This window comes from Rhipicephalus microplus, unplaced genomic scaffold (genome assembly GCF_043290135.1).
Source record: "Rhipicephalus microplus isolate Deutch F79 unplaced genomic scaffold, USDA_Rmic scaffold_16, whole genome shotgun sequence".
Taxonomy (NCBI): domain Eukaryota; kingdom Metazoa; phylum Arthropoda; class Arachnida; order Ixodida; family Ixodidae; genus Rhipicephalus; species Rhipicephalus microplus.
In genome coordinates, this window is record NW_027464589.1 from 2,767,164 (window position 1) to 2,785,420 (window position 18,257).

General features: G+C 43.5%; 2 protein-coding genes across 2 annotated transcripts in view; one reads left to right on the forward strand and one right to left on the reverse strand.

Annotated features, from left to right (window-relative positions):
* Nucleotides 1-18,257, reverse strand: part of LOC119166644 (uncharacterized) — a 181,143-nt gene that overhangs the window by 141,925 nt on the left and 20,961 nt on the right. The window lies entirely within an intron of this gene.
* Nucleotides 9,809-15,750, forward strand: LOC119167774 (uncharacterized). The gene is made up of 2 exons (XM_075883292.1): nucleotides 9,809-13,494; nucleotides 14,623-15,750. Exons 1-2 carry the CDS (start codon nucleotides 13,282-13,284, stop codon nucleotides 14,740-14,742), a joined length of 333 nt encoding a protein of 110 aa, XP_075739407.1. The 5' UTR covers nucleotides 9,809-13,281; the 3' UTR covers nucleotides 14,743-15,750.

Sequence of the window (18,257 nt, forward strand, 5' to 3'; positions counted from 1 at the left end):
TGGCCTAGAAGAAGATACGCATCTGTGGAATGGAAGTAACAGCTGCAGATACTTGGCCAGCTGATTTGACCGGAGACAACATCCATGCGAAAAGCAATGCAGGAAGTATCAAGAAAATTCAACTCACAATCGGTCAATTTCCTCCAAGGAGTTCAAACCATGTGCAGATGCATGGCTCGAACTCAGTGGAAAGATGTTTTTAGCGTACACTGGCCCACAGACAAAGAGTGAGAACGACCCTAGCACTACAACATACGCCTAACGGAGCGCCATCCATCTTCAAAATGCAGGCCGCTAACGCATTTGAACATAGGTCGTGCTATGTATGGGTGCAAGACACGCTTTTCGAATATAGTCACCTTGTTTAGGCACCATGATTACGTCGCATGAGAGATCATGGAAGCATTTCACATCAACATTTGACAATCACGTTGTATCAGCCAGCCGTCAGGGAATATTTTGTAAAAGTAAGTGTCGCTGCGGAAGCGGATAAGCACAGCAGATATGGTGCCTTAGCCCCGGTCTTCGAAACTGCGACGGTGCGCCTTGGCAATGAGTGATAGCATCGGTTTATATACGTTACTTTTCTGAGTAAAGCCTTCAGTTGATAGTAGCGATCGTGCCGTTCCCACTTTTTGCCGTGTGTCAGTGTGTGCTTATATATGTTTTTATGCATTCAAACCAACTAGCTCGTCTTATAGTATTACTCCTTCTGGAGAGGAAACCAACAACGACAACAGTTATACCGTGTGAACAGGGTAGTTTGGTAAGAGTACACCCCGATTGCTAGCATCTCCTGTGGCACATACCCACTGTAGAGCGGGTATGTGACACCAGTGGGTATGTAACAAGTACCACAATCTCCCATCTCACTTCTCCTGTGGCGCATAACCGTTCTTTAGCTGGTATGTGACACTGGTGGGTTTTTACCAAGTACCACAATCTGAATATGATGTAAATAGAATTTTAAGAACAACAAAACGTGAATTCTGCCTGTCTACCGGTGGGTATGTACCAAGTACCAGAATCTCAATATGATGTAAATAGAATTTTAAGAACAACTAAACGTCAAATCTTCCTGTATACCTGGTTCACACACAAAACAAAAGAATCGATCATATATTCTGTTGATCCTAATCTTGAATACCAATTAAAGCGTGACCTCCCAAGACGTATCGACACACTCATTCATCGCCTACGACACGGAACTGCATACACAAAGTACTTTCTACTTCGTATTCAGCGTGCAACATCGTCGGCATGTTTATGCGGCCACGACGACAGGGATATCTGTCACCTCTTGCTAGACTGTTCGAAACACGAAACACACCGAAGGCGACTAGAGCAGGAACTGCATAAGTTAGATCCCGAGCGGCCCTTTGGGTTGAATAAAATACTAGGTCCATGGCCATCCAAAACAAACGGCAAAGCTATTAAGGTGCTGCAACAGTTCTTCAAAGAAACGAAGATTTGTGACGAATACTGGCGGAAAAAAAGTTAAAAGTGAGCGTGGCGTCTACGTTTTTGTTCTGCCCATAGGAGAACTTTTGATCTCACCCATATGTGACTGTATATATGTATATATGCTATTCTTTTATATATTTTTATTTGTACCAATTAGGTAGAAAGGGTAGCCGTTGCCAAGTAACGGTGACAAAAACTCCTTCGTTTGTTTTCTATTTCAATAAAAAAAAACCACAATAACCCATCGTGCATCTCCTGCGGCACATACCCGCTGAAGGCGGGTATGTGCCGCCTTCAGCGGGTATGTGCCGACAACTTCGCACGAAATTTACGATTGGAGGAATATTTCTTTGATAAACCCGAAAAAGATAACACACTTTTTCGTGGGGTAATCGGACGGCAATGGACCCCAGACGCCAACAGAGATCGACATCTGGATCTCTATATAGACGCGGTCCAAAAAGATGTTATACATGCGTACAAAGTGCACAAACCAAGCATGAATAACATATCAAAAAGAGAAAAAGAGGCACTACTCACGTTGAGCCACTGCGAAGATCTCGTCATCAAACCAGCAGACAAAGGAGGCGCGATTGTTGTTCTGAATAGATCGGACTACATTGAGGAAGGCAAGCGACAACTAAATAACAAACAATTCTACAAACACCTCGACTTTGACCCTACCACGGAACACAAAAAAATCATTGTAACAACCCTAGAGAATCTCACACGTGAAGGCGCCATTAATTCAAAGCTTAAAAAGGCACTTATCACGGTACATTCGGCGCCTGGTCGTTTTTACATGCTGCCGAAGATTCATAAAGAAAATAACCCTGGCAGACCCATTATATCAGGCACGGGAACGTTAACGGAACCCATTTCCAGTTATATTGATTCTTTAATCAAAGACATACCACCCACACATGAGTCCTTCTTGCGTGACACAAACCACTTTCTTCGGGAAATAGCAGACGTGAAAATTCCAGACGGTGCATTTCTCGTAACATTGGATGTTAGCTCACTCTACACAAATATCCCACATGACGATGGTGTAAGGGCACTTGTTGAATCGTATGGCACACACAACCCTGTCGCTTATCCAAGCAAAAAAGTAATTGAAATCTTCACAAGACTTGTACTCGATTTGAACAGCTTTGAATTTAACAACCAGTACTATCTTCAAATCAGCGGTACGGCAATGGGTACAAGAATGGCCCCAAACTACGCTAACATATTCATGCACCACATAGAGTCCAATTTTCTTTCATCTTGTAATATCAAACCATTACTCTATAAACGGTACCTAGATGATATATTCATAATTTGGACACATTCGGAAAACGAGCTCCTCAAATTCATACAGGCTTTCAACCAGGTACACCCCAGCATTTATTTTACACACACCTACTCTAACACTGAAATAAACTTTCTTGATGTACTCATTCGAGTTGACGATGGTGCGTTGGTAACTAACGTATACAGAAAACCTACAGACAGGCAACAATACCTGCACTTCAAAAGCTGCCACCCGCGACATTGCAAGACCAGCATTCCCTATTCCCAAGCACACAGATTTCGCCGAATTTGCTCCCGCACCGAGGACTTCCACAAAAACAGCACACATATGCGCGAAGTACTCCTTAATCAAGAATACCCGCCAGCTATCATCGATGACGCCATCAAAAAAGCTGAAAATCTGGACCGCCAGATTCTTCTCAACCACCAGAGAAACGCCGACCAACACCGCAACAAAAACTTGCTATTAACTTTCACGAGCAACCCACCGAACATAAACAAGGTCCTAAGAAAACACTTCAACATATTGGAACAGAGCGTGCGACTATCCAAAATTTTCACTTCTCCTCCTTGTGTTGTATACAGAAGGCCGAAAAATATAAAGGATCATTTAATAAATTCAAAGATAGGTGTGAAATCTCAAATTGGGTGTCACCCTTGCGGAAAAAGCAGATGCAGGGTATGCAAACACATGCAGACAACGACAGTGGCGAAAAGCACCCACTCGGATTTTAAGCACAGGATAAGAGGTGCACTAGACTGTGACTCCGACAACGTCATATACCTCCTGGAATGTGGGGTATGTAACAAGCAATACGTGGGCCAGACAGACACTCCATTTAGAATTAGATTCAACAACCATCGGGCACATGTACGATCTCTGCCAGGCCTTCCACTTTCAAAACACTGCACATTAAAAGACCACAGCTTTGATGACATCAGGGTTACACTACTAGAAAACAAATTTCGAACAATCAGAGAACGGGAACAACGGGAATCTTATTTTATCTACAAATTTAACACGATAAAATACGGAATAAATGAACACCCAGGCACTCTGTCTGCGTTACGACAACTAAAAGACGCAAACGCTTCTCTCTAATCAGTCCGGTTTCATTACGACAATAATATTACCCGCTAACGAAGCTTTTGGCCTATGCATCTGACAACAAAGAAACGATTTGCCTCATCAAGCACAGCCGGAACGCACAGATAAGTGGTCCCGGAGGTCGTACGGTCCCCCCCCCCCCCCCCCTTTTTTTTTTTTTTTCTTCGTCAAGCTTCAACGCACATTCTTTTCCTTCACTGACAAGGAGCTGACAGCTAGGTGGTTTCGTTAACTTTTTCCTACATGCGCGCATATCTTGCCAGTGCGCCTCAACTGTGTGGTGACTGTCCCGGAGTGGTACAGTCTCTCCCCCCCCCCTGTTCTTCTTCTTTTTTTTTTTCCTTCGATAATCCTTTAACGCACATTCTGTTCCTTCACTGACAAGGAACCAATGCATATAACGAATATCGATGGCAGTGCCTCATTCACCGGCTTTTTCGCTACTCCCGATGCCACCAGCATGCACTTAAAGCGCTTAAGCCCTCCCCATTAACTTGTCATACACTTCAAAGAGGAACGAGCCGCCAGCGGACTACACGGAAAGGTGAAATACAAAAACGGCGGCTCCCTGCCCACTTGGGGAAGTGTGGGTGCGGGGGAGGTATTGTTGACAATGATGACACTCCTCATCTATCTCTGCCCTACTCTGCTGAAATGCTGCCCCTTTCTAATTACGCCATGTCGGTCTTGCTTCTTCTCCTAGATTTTCTATATTTTATTTATTGTTTGTCCTCCCGTTTCGCTGTTTCTTCCTTCTTTTTTTTTCTCTCTCTTTCTCATTTGACCCCTCCCCTCCTGTCTCGACAGGATATAAAAAGGCACGGAACATGTGTAAATAGTATTATGCCTTGAAAAAGACAGGGTTCCTGTCGAAACGTCGGCACAATAAACAGTTGTTATGTGAAAGCGCATCTACTTTCATATTTATAACCTTGCGGCAACCGAAGTTATTCTTCTGCATATAAGCCTTATATATATATATATATATATATATATATATATATATATATATATATATATATATATATATATATATATATATATATTCTTTCCTGCTCACAAATGGTTATTTCTTCACCCACTTTTCTTTCTTATTTACATTCCATTGGTTCTAATACCTTCCCCTGTACATTCCTTGGCATTACTGTACGTTAGATCTCATTATTATTGTGTGAAAACACGGAAAAACGAGCCCTTAGGTATACACTTCTTTGCCTTATATATATATATATATATATATATATATATATATATATATATATATATATATATATATATATATATATATATATATATATATATATATAGGTATATATATATATATATATATATATGTATATATATATATATATATATATATATATATATATATATATATATATATATATATATATATATATATATATATATATATATATATATATGTATGTATATGGCGTCATCACGTGCTATGTTGACGCCGCCCCAGGGCACGCGAAAGCCAATGACGGTAAATTTTCGTTTTTAGGCAAAAACCCTACATATTCGTCATAAAACGTAAAACTTGGCCGTTTGAGTCCCACAGCGGCGGTGTCAACTGAATCGAAAAATGATCCCGTGATGACGATATGTATGAGGGGTGAGACATCGCGAAAAATTGTGGCGTGTTTAAAACGTCATGTGACATCATGTGATCTCGCCATCGACTGACTTCCGAGCTTGATCAAGGGTGGTCTCAGCATGGAGGCAATACGAAATCGGTTTTGCACTGCCTCTTATTTTTGAGGCAGTGCAAACTTCAATAAGTGAGGCGAGTTTCCTAAGAATAGTATGAATGTTGGCCGGAATTGGCGTCGGCAGGGGGGTGTAAAAAGTGTACTGGCCCCCTTCGAGCCGCATCAGCACTTGTGCACGCCCAACTTACGCCAGTGCTCTCTCCCTCCGCCAAAAGTGATGCAAGACGGGTTCGCACCTACGGCAAAATCCTCCCGACACTCGTGGCAGGGGCGAAGCCAGTGGGTGGCACACCGCCCCACCCCGATATGATTTTTGCCATGGCATAGAAAGCGAAAAATGATCACTTCAAGGGGGTGCTTCTCTAGAAATCATTGAGGTGCTACCCCATCCGCCGAAAAAAATTTCTGGCTACCAGCGCCTCGTTGACTGCCAGGGTTTACGATCAGAACATGGGCCGAGAAGAAAAAGAAGATGGCCTTTGCTATTGAATAATATTTGGTGGTTGGATAGGAGGCCGTATGAGGTTTTAACGAAGTATTTAGGAATCTCGCCCTAATCAATTTGCCTAGGTAATACACAGTATGCCTCATGTGTTAAATCTGAGCCCCATGTTACAGTGAATTAAAACATGAACATTCTAACAAAAATCAAACTCAACTTCAGCATCACAAAGAGTGGAGGGCTGAAGTATCACCGAGCAATGAATGAAACGTGCAGGGACTTCCGAGTAATATCACATCGAAGAGCCGGGCAAGTGTGTTCGCCACATTTTTTTTTCTCTTCAGCATGTTTGGTGATGATCATCGTTATTTGGGGCGAACAACGCTGTCTAGTTTGTGTGCACGAAAGCCAGAGCAGTCAGATGTAGCGACTTCTTTACAAACAGCACCTTAATCCAACCGAAACCACTTCAGCGCATGATGAAAGCACACCATGAGTGGTTTTGTTTGTTACTCTTTCTGGCAAAATATGCATGAAGCTTCTGCACGATTGTTTTGTATTCACTGCTATACTCCTCTTTCTAGCTGGTACTCAAACGTAGCCTTCCTCAACTGCTATACTTCGGAGGACGGCAGTGTTTGTTCCTTCCTTTCGGTGTGCGCCACTTCTCTATGACGCTGTCACGCACAACTCAAAGTGCTGCTTGAAGCCTGCAGTTCTTTATGATTTACCCCGTAGTACGTAGTGGCTTCACAAAATACGTGTTGTGCTTCAGCACTGTCTAAATTGGGGCTTGATGGCGCATTGTGACAACTGAAAGTAGCGCGAAAAAACGGGGACACAAGAAGAGGACACACTACACAGGCGTCAGACAAAAAGAAGAGCCCAATGTAGGAGAAAGTAAGTTCAGCACTGTCGAAATTTGGGCTTGCTGGTGTATTGTTACGACACAATGCACCTGTTTCGTGTGTCCGCTTCTTGAGTCTCCGTTTCTTAGCACTATTTTCAGTCGTCATTTTGAACTTGCTAGGCGCTACTTCAGTTATCATTTGATACCATGTAGCCCCGCCGCGGTGGTCTAGTAACTAAGGTACTCGGCTGCTGACCCGCAGGTCGCGGGTTCGATTCCCGGCTGCGGCGGCTGCATTTCCGATGGAGACGGAAATGTTGTAGGCCCGTGTGCTCAGATTTGGGCACACGTTAAAGAACCCCAGGTGGTCTAAATTTCCGGAGCCCTCCACTACGGCGTCTCTCATAATCATAAGGTGTTTTGGGACGTTAAACCCCACAAATCAATCAATCAATCATTTGATACCATGTATCTTGTGGTCGTTGGGCCATCCTGGCAGTCCGAGCGTAACGGGAGGAATTCTGATAAGTTTATTGTTCAATGGTATGTATACAACTGCAGAACGCGGGAGGGACACACAAAGACAACTTGACCGATCGGCACGTGTACTGCATGTCATAGAAATATCATCTGATACACGCTGGGCTCATGTATCGAGAGAGTCGCGATGCCGGGAAAGCCATCCACACTACAGGCGCAGGCAACCTTGTGCACAGGTGCACACAACGTGGTACAAATATAAGCAAGATGTATAATGCCACATTGCCTAGTTGTAACAGCTTGTTATTTTCGAAAATAGTGGAAAAGCTAAAAATAAACCTGGTCAAGCACAGCTACAGGAACTCCTTTGAACACAGAACGGCGACAACTTTAACAAATCACAAGGAAGGCTGTGGCATCGCTATCTATTTTTAGTGTTGCTGGAGGAAAAGTGAATCTGTGTTGAGAGCATTTCAACTCGAAAAATATTGCTTGTGAAATAGGTCCGTGCTTTTCTGAATAACTAACTGGAATAAAAAGAACAAGATTACACATCTCTCTCCATTCGGCGTCAAATTTCGCGACTAACTATTTTTCATAAGCTGTATCGCCACCCCGTGCTGCGTGGCAAGCTTATACCTAGGCCACACTATCAATCAAGTCGTGTGGACCATGCACGCAAAGTTGGAATCGATATGTGCAAAATAATGCATTGCATTCATTCCTTCTTGCCCCGGACAAGTCGCGACTGGAATCGCCTTCCTTTTGACACTGCGTTCATTAATTACGTCCAACAGTTTCCAAAGGTTCTAGCTAACATTGAATAATCAGGAGTTATTTTAATGTTTTTTAATTACATTGTGTTAATGATGTAATTGTATGTTGTATCATAACGTCTTTGTGCTTTTTGTTGTTCCTTGCTCTCACACCGTTCCCCTCTGTAATGCATTTGGCCCTGTGGGTATCATAAATAAATAAATAAATAAACATTGAATATTATCAAGACTACTTGTATGGTTATGGTGTGTGGTGCCCCTTTTCCAGGACCCCACTTACTACAGCGGCGTTGCGAAGGGCCGCGTTTGGCTTCCCATTTTCAGTTTCGCGGGGCGCGCCTCCCACTACCAAGTCAGGAGAGTGCTATGGAACAGAGGCAAGACAGCAGCCTCCGAACCTTGTGTGCACTGGTATGTAATGTGCTCCAATGTCAGTGTTGCTCCACCCCACAGACATGTGTCACTGTATCTGTGGGGGTACATTCTTACTAACCTGTGTGAATGTGGAAAAGTGCTTATTGGCAAGGGAAGCCAGCCCCGTGCTTCTCTTTTGTTGACCAGGGGGGTGGGGGGGGGGGGCATTAGTTTGTCAGCCTAGTCTTTGATAATCGAGGATTTCGATTGGCACGCCAGGCGTCCAAGTACCCTCCCGGAAGGTGTGGTATGCTAGTCTGCCTGTAATAGGGGTGGTGGTAGAGGCTAGAAGAAGAAGGTGCCTAATTTCTGAGGCACGGCACAGCGCTCGAGCCGCACAGTCCACCGGTTCGTTCCCCTAAACTTCTGAGTTTGCTGAGCATTACGAAGTGTGTCGGGTCTTAAAACTGACTCGGTGGTGGTAGAAACATTTATTGCCACTTTAGAGCGTGGAGGCCGAGCCCCGTGATGGCACGAGAGCACTCCCTCATGGTGAGAAGGAACCCTGACAAAGCAAAGGAAAGCCCTTGAAGTGCGATCCTCTCCATGGCGCACGTGATGATCCGGCGCTGATCAAAACGCAGAAGTGCTGGTCTCCCAGTATGACACTGCCACAGCCGGAGGTGGTGGATGTGGGAAGGTGGGACGTGTGAGGGGTATGTGGAGGAAGGCTCCTGGTTAGTCACAAAGTTTGCACGAAGAGAGGAATGGACCATATGTGAAATCGCTTTGTGCTCTGGCAACACTGTGCATTTTGACCCCACCGCCATTTTATTGTGGGTGAGCAGTAGACGGCAACGCGTTCGCTAGTACGGGCGTACGACTCCTGAACAGTTGCTTCACTGCGCTGAGCTACTGCGATCGCCACAGCAAGACGTTTCTCAGTGCTCGAACATGTGATGAGGACAAACTGTTTAGGAATCTTGCCACATATATCGATTGACACTGCATCGGACTTTATAAACCAGGCTCCGACGTCATCCAAGCAGCAAACCAAATCTTATGTTTTCGCCGTGGAAGCGTACATCTTGAAGTCGTCGGTTGTGACCAACGCCTGTGACACAAGGTGCGTAAGCGACATTGCTGAAAGCTGCAGTGCTTTTCCTTTTGGAGCAACGTACAAATAGTGCCGCCGATGTTAACGTCGTGCGGGCGTTCTCAGTGAAGTCAGTCATGTTACTGCGTGTTTCTTTTACTACACGTGCTCACGTGCATGGATAACTTGTCATTATGGTTTTGCAAGGGGAGGCTATGACTTAGCGTTTATTTTTAGCATGTCCGATCAGCCGGCGGGGTCGCGCAGGAATTTCGCAGCTGTTCTGATGGTGCAGTGAGCGTGCCTCGAAAGACATTCAGAATCAGAATCAGAAATTTATTAATAAAATTCGGTACAAGTGACAGGAATTTAGTATACAGAAGGAGGTCCCATAGTCAAGTGACTGTATCGGGACCTCCTGTACAAATGCAATGAGTTATTAAACACATTAAAGCAACAGGAGCGTAAGTATAAATCAAAGCGTACAACTGAGCGCATAAAAAATAGAGAAAACAAAATAAAAGTGTGAAGTACAAAAAAAAAAAAAAAAGCGATAGAACAGTTTAACAATCAATATACAAAACTAAATAATAAAAGGAAATAAAAAAAAAAACAAATAAAAATAAAAAGAAATACAAAAAACAGACCAAACAAAAGCATACGTCAAATAAAACAAGCAGTAAGTCTTATGGTTAGTCCGCATGAAGCAAATACAATTTATACTGTTTCTTAAATTGATGAAATGAACTGATAGATTTTATGTTAAGTGGAAGAGTATTCCACAATGAGATAGAAGTGAATTTAACAGTTTGTTTGCCATAATTAGTACGTATACTGGGTAGAAGGAAGTTATTGTTTAGTGCAAATCGGGTATTACTATAAATAACAAGATCAGAAGACGGGAAAATGGTAGGGGGAAGTTGATTATTAAGAAGTCTGTAGAAAAAAATGCCAAGGTTGAACTTAGTAAGTTCAGTGAGAGTAAGGATGTTATTTTCATGTAGTAAAAATTTAGCATTAGAAAAACGTGGGCTGGATGTAATTAGTCGAATAGCATGATTTTGGACGATTTGAAGAGACGAAATGTGAGTATTGTAAGTATTGCCCCAACATGTTATACCGTAGGTAAAATGAGAATGTACGAAAGAGTGATAGAGGGATAGTAATGTGCTGCGTGAGAAGTACGGGCGCGTTTTTACCAAGACTCTTATACCATATGCTAATTTTTTTTTTATGTGAGCAATATGTCTCTGATATTTTAAATTGCAATCTAGAAGGATGCCAAGGAAGGAAGAAAATGAGCAAGGAGAGATAGAGTGGGGGCCAAAAGTAATATTAGGTGCTGATGTTACATTCCGCTGGTGTGAGGTGAAAACAACAAACTTGGTTTTAGAGGCATTAATAGACAACATATTAGTATTACACCATTTGAAAATACTTTCTAAGTCAGTATTCAAAATGGTTACAAGAGATGAGATGTCTTTATGAGAGGTGAATATGGTGGTATCGTCGGCGTACAAAATGCATTGTGATGAAGACAGACACTTGGGCAAATCATTAATATAAATCAAAAACAGAAGTGGCCCCAAAATGGAGCCTTGGGGCACACCAATGTTAGTGGTTCGCTGTCGGGAATAGACGTTGGAAATAGAAACAACTTGAACTCTGTTGTGTAAGTAGCTTTTTAGTAATGAAAGAGCAGGGCCGCAAATGCCAATGGACTCCAGTTTAGTGAACAGAATATTATGATTTATGCTGTCAAATGCTTTTGTTAGATCGATGAATATTGAGGCAACTAGGCGTCCTTCGTCTATTAATTTTTTTATCTGATCAGTAAGATGAATAAGCGCCATCTCTGTTGAGTAGCCATGGCGAAAACCAAACTGAGAGGAAGAGATAATGTTAAACTTGGAAAGATATTTAGTTAGTCGTGTCTCAATGAGTTTCTCAACCACTTTTCCAAGGAATGGTAAAATACAAATAGGACGGTAGTTGTTTAGTAATGATTTATCCCCCTTTTTAAAAACAGGGATAACTTTGCCACGCTTTAATTCATAAGGGAATACACCATTCTTGAACATCAAATTAACAATAAATGAAAGAATGTCTGATATTATATGCACAATAGATTTTATGTTAGCAGGATGGATCTCATCTATGCCAGCACTAGTCATTTTTAAATTACGAATAACATCAGTTATTTCATCCGGTATTGTAGGAAATAAAAAGAATGAGTGGGGTAAGCGAGAAGTGTTAATGCTTTCTGTAGGAGAATTGGTATTATCAGGGAAGAAGAAGTTGCTAAAAGCCTCAGCTACTTCTGAAGGGGAATCATATTCTACTCCATCAATTATAATTCGACGTACCTCGTCTTGTCTCGAGTTCCTGTTTAAAAAAGAGTTCACAATCTCCCATTTCTTTTTAGTGCTAGAAGCATGTTGGATTCTTTCTTCAAAATAAAGTCTTTTGGCAGTTTTAAGTTTGTAGTTAAGAGCATTGCAGAAGATTTTATATCGGGCACTTAAGTTCTTATTAAAAGGTTGTTTTTTAGTTTTTCTATACAAGTTATCTCGTTTGCGCATTTCTGTTAATAGCTGTTGCGAAAGCCATGGATGTTGCGAAAGACATTGCTCGTACTATGAAAACAGTTTTTGGCGCAAACAAATTTCGCGTCCACGCAATTGCAATACTGGTCTATTAATAATGTGCTGCCTTTACGAGTGCGCATACTGCTTTGTATAAAAACGGCGTATGCTAGTTTGTTCACTAAACATTTAGACTAAAGGGGTGACAAGGACAGCTGGAAAGAACGAAACTGATCCACCACAAGTGCCAACGTAAATTAACAGTGAGAATTATTAAAAACCTGATTCATTGGGTGCACGCTGGTTCGGAGATTTTTATTGGCTTGTTGTTTTCCAACTCACGCGTAAATATCAGTGTTTTTGATGTTACACAAGAGGTTGTTCACATCAAATCACTTCATGCAGGTTTTGTATTATTGCACTGTAACATCAGCTGCGCAGGGATATTTCCGAATGACATAGTCAGTGCTTTGTGGAGAGTGAGTTGCATAATCTTGTTGCTTTGCATAAAGCTGTCACGGCAAGTGGCACGATAGTTTTATTTGTACGTGATATGGCACACGGTAAAAAGATGACAAGCTTGACTGAGTGCAGCTTACAAAGTTCTCTTTAGTTGTTGTTGTTCTTCTTACAGTCTCGGAATAGTCTATGTACGTGCCACGCGCTACGGGAGCCAGAAGTAGAGTGACCGGCCGTACAAAGTCTGCTTGGCTTTGAAAAGTGACAGTGGAGCAGCGGCCGATTACACTTGTGAGTGCCCCGCTGGGGATGGTGGTGCCTGCAGCCGCATTCTTGTGGCTCTGCGCGTCCTTCTTCTGCTGAAGCAGAAGGGCTTCAAAGAGGCCACACCAGAGCTTTTATGCACAGAGTTGCCACAGCAATAGAGGCACTCCCGACGTCAAGGCATTGGGCCCATGGCCTTGCAGAACGTGGACTGGTGGAGTCCACGTGAGGGTGGCATGGACACGCCAATGCCCGTGCAACTTTTTGATGTGCGGGCTGAGGAGGAAAAGTAGCAACAACACCTTGAAGCAATCCATAGCCTGGGAGGGAACCTCTAGAGCCTCGGGACCTTCGACTTTGCTGCCATTCTCCTTGCTGCTGGGGGGCCGTCAATGGATACAAGGCTTGGGCCTGAGCCTGCGGGGTCTGCACTGTCGTACCAGCAGGCAAAACTCCCTGCAGGCTTCACTACGTGGATGTCACCCGGCAGTACGAAAGGGGCAGCCACCGTGACACCAGTGCCAGCTTTGACTCTGTTTAGTGACGGAGCCTCACATCCACCCTTGCCCAGCAGATTCGCAGCTGAGGAATGGAGGGTGTTGACTGTAAGTGCAGTATAGAAAAGTTACTTCTCTCTGAACTGTAAGAGCATGTACTATTCATGCTTTTAACTCATTAGGTAGACCTAGATGTAGAGCACATGCAGGCTAATAACATTTTTATGCAGTTGTCTGTAAGAAGAGAAAGCGAGGAAATGATGAGTGCCCTATTTGCTTTCCCCAAACGTTGCGAATGCCAAGACAATGGCCCCAGTGATGATAGTGGTTAGGCAATTTTAAACTATGGGCAAGTTCAGCACTAATGCTGTGCTTTATTTTATCAGTGCGGGTCGTTGCTTTATGTTCTACACTTTGAAGGATGTTAAGCTGTGTGGTTATTAAACCGTCTCACTCATAGGTGCTTCTACAGGCTAACATTTGCTATTTCCTAGATTTCAAACCACCCAATATTGATATTCTAATTCATTTTGATGTATCAGTGCAGTGTAAACCAAGACTTACACTTAATCAAACTTGGAGCCACAGTCGATTGCATGTCCTCTGATTTTGCATACCTGCATTATAACAATACAGTTTTCGAATAGTGATTACCAGGATCTAACGCTGCGGTGGCAGATGGTGGAGCCCAAATCAGGTGCACATTCGTTCCGTGGTGCAAACGCCGATGCCTCGGTTGGGGTGTGTGTCACTCTCAAGCCCAAATCTCTGGCTACTTTTGCGAGGAAGACAAACACCCCGTTTTGCGAAGAAGACAAACACCTGGGGACTTCTTTTTATTGCCTTGCGCTTTGAAAACATTTGCAGCCTCATGAGCTTCTATATCCAAATGGGAAATATATATGAAGCCTTGCCTATTCAAGCTTTGCTTTAAGAAACCAAGAACTGTGGTCCTTTCTTGCCTGCTCTTATCGAAAGGCACAATATCATTGCTGGTGCTGTTGTGCCATTCATGCCATTGACTCTCCTAAATGTTACTCCTAAATCTGTCCTTTGATGACTGGCTATTATTCTTCTTAGTGCAGCATGGCACCGAAAACAAACTTTGGCATACCAGCTAGGGTGCAGGAAAGCGTATTGGGTCTTGCTAGTAGTCAAAGTACGGTGTATGAAAGCTCTGAGTCGTTAAAAGCTTGTAGCGCTTTCTCATGCAGTATTTAATTTCACATTGTGCAGGAGATCCAGCTGTCACAAGAAGAAGCTCGGGACCATCAGCTTAACTCAAGGCAGCAGCAGCTCAGGGGACGCTGGCGACATGCACGGCCAATCGACTGGCCACGTCAACTTTCGGCCTAGTCTTCAGGTGGCAGGCATAGAGGGAGAAGGGCCTCCGTAAAATCAATGAGCCAAAGGACCTCACGCACGTCCGTCCGGTGCACTATGGCATAAGGAATGAGAATATTGCCAAAGATAGGTATATAGCTGTCATGAACAACTATGGGCACAATGTGTCAGTGCAGCATTGCGGCCTTGTGGTAGACCCTGTGTGTCCTTGGTTGGGTGCAACACCAGACGGACTGGTGTACGACCCGGAAGAACTTTCATATGGTGTGCTGGAGGTAAAGTGCCCCCCTTTCCTGAGAGACTCTGCGCCAGAGGAAGCGAAGAAAAGAACGTTTTTCTTGGTGCTTGGAGAAAATGGTGAACCACAGCTGGACAAAGACCATGAGTATTATGCTCAGGTGCTCGGGCAGATGGCCCTCACTGGCTGCTAGTGGGGTGATTTTGCCGTGTGTTTGGAAACTTGGATTAGAATTGAGCGCATTTCGTTCGACAGGAACGAGTGGGGGATATGCGCAAAAAGCTTGATGCCTTCTTTTTTGTGAACGTGCGGCCCCATCTTGCCAGGCGGTAAACAGTAAAGCTTCGAGATTGGGGCTGCTTAGTTCGCCAAAGCTACACCTAACCTAAGAGGTGTGCTGTAGTGGAGAGCGCCGATTATCGTATACCATCTGGAGTTCTTTAATATTTGCCAAAACCTTGACACACTTTGGTTTTCGCCTTTCACGTGCAACTGCGAAGCACCCCAAGGACTGAAATAGGACCCACATAGTGATGTTGAGGAGCGCACAGCCTCAGTCATCGTGCCACCGCGGTAGGTACCAGGCAGTAGGGCACTTCCTAGAGTACTGATGGTTATTTTTGATAGTTTGTGTGGCTAGTTGGGGTTTTAATTTTGCTCATTTTGTTTATGTTCAATGAGGTCTATGTTTACAGGTCACATTGTGGTGTTCAGAAAGATGTAGAAAGTATTTTGAGGTGCAGACAACCAAACTAAAAAAATTTCAATATTCGAAACCCGTTTCTGATGTGTTCTGCGTATTTGTACCCATTTATATCAGAATATTTTGTCTTGCCGCCTAATATAACTACAATAGTCCTTTGGAAAAGTTTAAAAAACACACAAATACTCAAATGTGTTGTGGTGCTCAAAACTAAGCTGCAACCTTCTTTCAGTGGCAAAAGCTTTGCCACTCAAAGAAGCTTTGCCACTCAAAGAAGCTTCGCCGATTTGCCTATATTCAAAGACATCTGGGAAAGAAGCAGTTTAGCTTTGTACTGGAAGCCGATGTCGAAAAGTATTCCAAAAGCTTCCCATTGCCCAGACACTCTTTTGTCTATTTTCTCACACCTTTTCCCTCTTAACTTCATGTTAACTGTTTTTGCTCGTTTTGGTTGGTGCTTTGATGCAGCCATGTATAATTTGTATTATTTAGAGCAACGTGTGTGTCACACGGCTATGTGATATAGAGTCGAAACCCGCAATAACAAAATCGCCGGGGAAACTGATAAGGTTTGTTTTTGCGAGAATTTCATTGCCGCGAGTGGAATACATAAAAAACGTGATACGGCTAGCAGAACGAAAACTTATATCCAGAAGTCGGTCAACTTACTTTGCCGACCCTTGCCTTGCAACAGTTTCAAAGCTCTCCCTTCGCACTGAAAAAAGTGGTCCATTGTTACGTTGTCGTCATATGCGCTGAAGAAGAAGCGTAGGGTGTCCAGCGCAACCACAACAACCCGCGGGTTGGGTTTCTTCGCGCACGCTTTCGATAATGGTCTCGTCAATCACTTTCTCGTACACGACTACGTCGTAACCGGCGCGAACGAACGCATCAACGGTGAGTTCATCTGGGATGTCGATGGCTCGATGTTACCCCCAGGTGTTGGTCAGGGATAGAGGCACTGGACTACCACCACTCTCGCCGTCTAGTGCGCCTTCGTTCAAATCTTCGTCTGGTGAGGCCGAAGCGCAATCCGTGCGTGATGCTTGCACGGTGGTGGTGAAGCCCGCGTGATTATTTGCCATCACCTGATCATTTGTCATCGCAGCATGATCATTTGCCAATGCCTGCTGCAGTGTGGCCAGGCTTGTTGCCGGACACAGACGCCATCACCGATTTAAGTAAACGAAAATAGCGGCACCCACGCTAGCGCAACAAAAGCAGACGTTTACAAATTTTGAGTGTGCATAACACGCATATTTTCGACAGTTACGCTTTGGCGGGAGGGGAAAATAAGGCCCGCACCGTGGTAGAAAATTCGCTGTTGCGGAATCGTTGTCTGAAAAGATTGCGTTTCCGCGAGGTACGTAATACATGTGCTTCTGTGAATGTTTGCCAGGGATCTTGAAATATTTCATTACCGCGGGGATTTTGTACTGGCAGGGTTTTGTTATTGCGAGGTAATGGGGGACAAATTTAGCTTCAATAAATAGATAATGGAAAAAAAACCTAGGGCTATTTTGAAGCAAAACGACTCAGGCAGAAGCTTTTTCTCAACTTTCATTCACGAAAGGCACAGCGTGCCAACAGCTAATTCTATCTAGCTGCTTGAAACTGTCCTGCGCATCACAACCCTTGGTGTGGCCACATCACGGCTGTCCTCTACAAATATTCAGTAAGCATGAAACATTGTTTTAAGAAACCTCCTTCACCAGAAAACCTTTTTTTGTAGTTTAAACTGATGTGTTTTGGAGGGTTCATAAAAAAACACCATTGTTCATAGCGGGCGAATTAGATTTGAAATAGGACTAACTGAGGATCTAATGGAACTTAGTGCGGTAAAAACTTGTTAATTCAAACTTGAAGGTGGCTTTAAAATTGTTCAAAATAAACGGAGTTTGAATTTGTGGCAAGGCAATAGAATGATTGGGCCTCGTACACCTGCAACACTGTCGCTGCAGAGCTTTTATAATGAAAGTGAGCTCGTCTCTTGAAAGCAAGTGTACGCGCTGAAAAAAACCCCTTGCGCTTCATTGGTGCAATGCAAAATTATATACCTTGTGATAAGTCACAAAGTGCAGTTCTGATGAAGCTCCGCTGCGCTCCGCATCCTTCGCAGAAATCCCCTCAAGAAAAAGTGGGCGTATTTTTTTAGCTTGCTACATCTAAGGCCCTTCTTGTGGTTTGCCACTCGACTGTTGAATGAAAGAATACTGGAAGTTGCTCATGATTGCTGTCACAGTCCAAACTTGGCTAATCAGTGGAGCCAAGGTTAACAGTAAGGGTCTATCAAAAATGCGGAATGCATTTATCCGCTGTATCCGCCGCTCCAAGTGTATCCGTAAAGCAGCAATCTCCTTTGTACAATTCACTTCCTCAGGCGAGAATGTGCCACCCTTCAGGAATGGCGGCAGGTTCAAGTTTACTTCATTATTTTTCAAAAGATTTTCCATGAGAAAGCCTTTATCTGCCATTACAACATCTTCGTCGTCAAACTTCAAGTCTAAAAAACGTCTAAAAAACCACTCCTGATCACACACAGTCTGTCCGAGCTGGATCTTCTTAAAAGCTCCGACACAAAAGTGA

Excerpts from the sequence above, each read along its gene's own strand:
- LOC119167774 (XM_075883292.1), top strand. The coding sequence starts at position 13,282 with ATGGATACAAGGCTTGGGCCTGAGCCTGCGGGGTCTGCACTGTCGTAC. Across the intron at positions 13,495-14,622 it reads AGGAATGGAGGGTGTTGACT|GAGATCCAGCTGTCACAAGA; the intron begins GTAAGTGCAGTA and ends CACATTGTGCAG.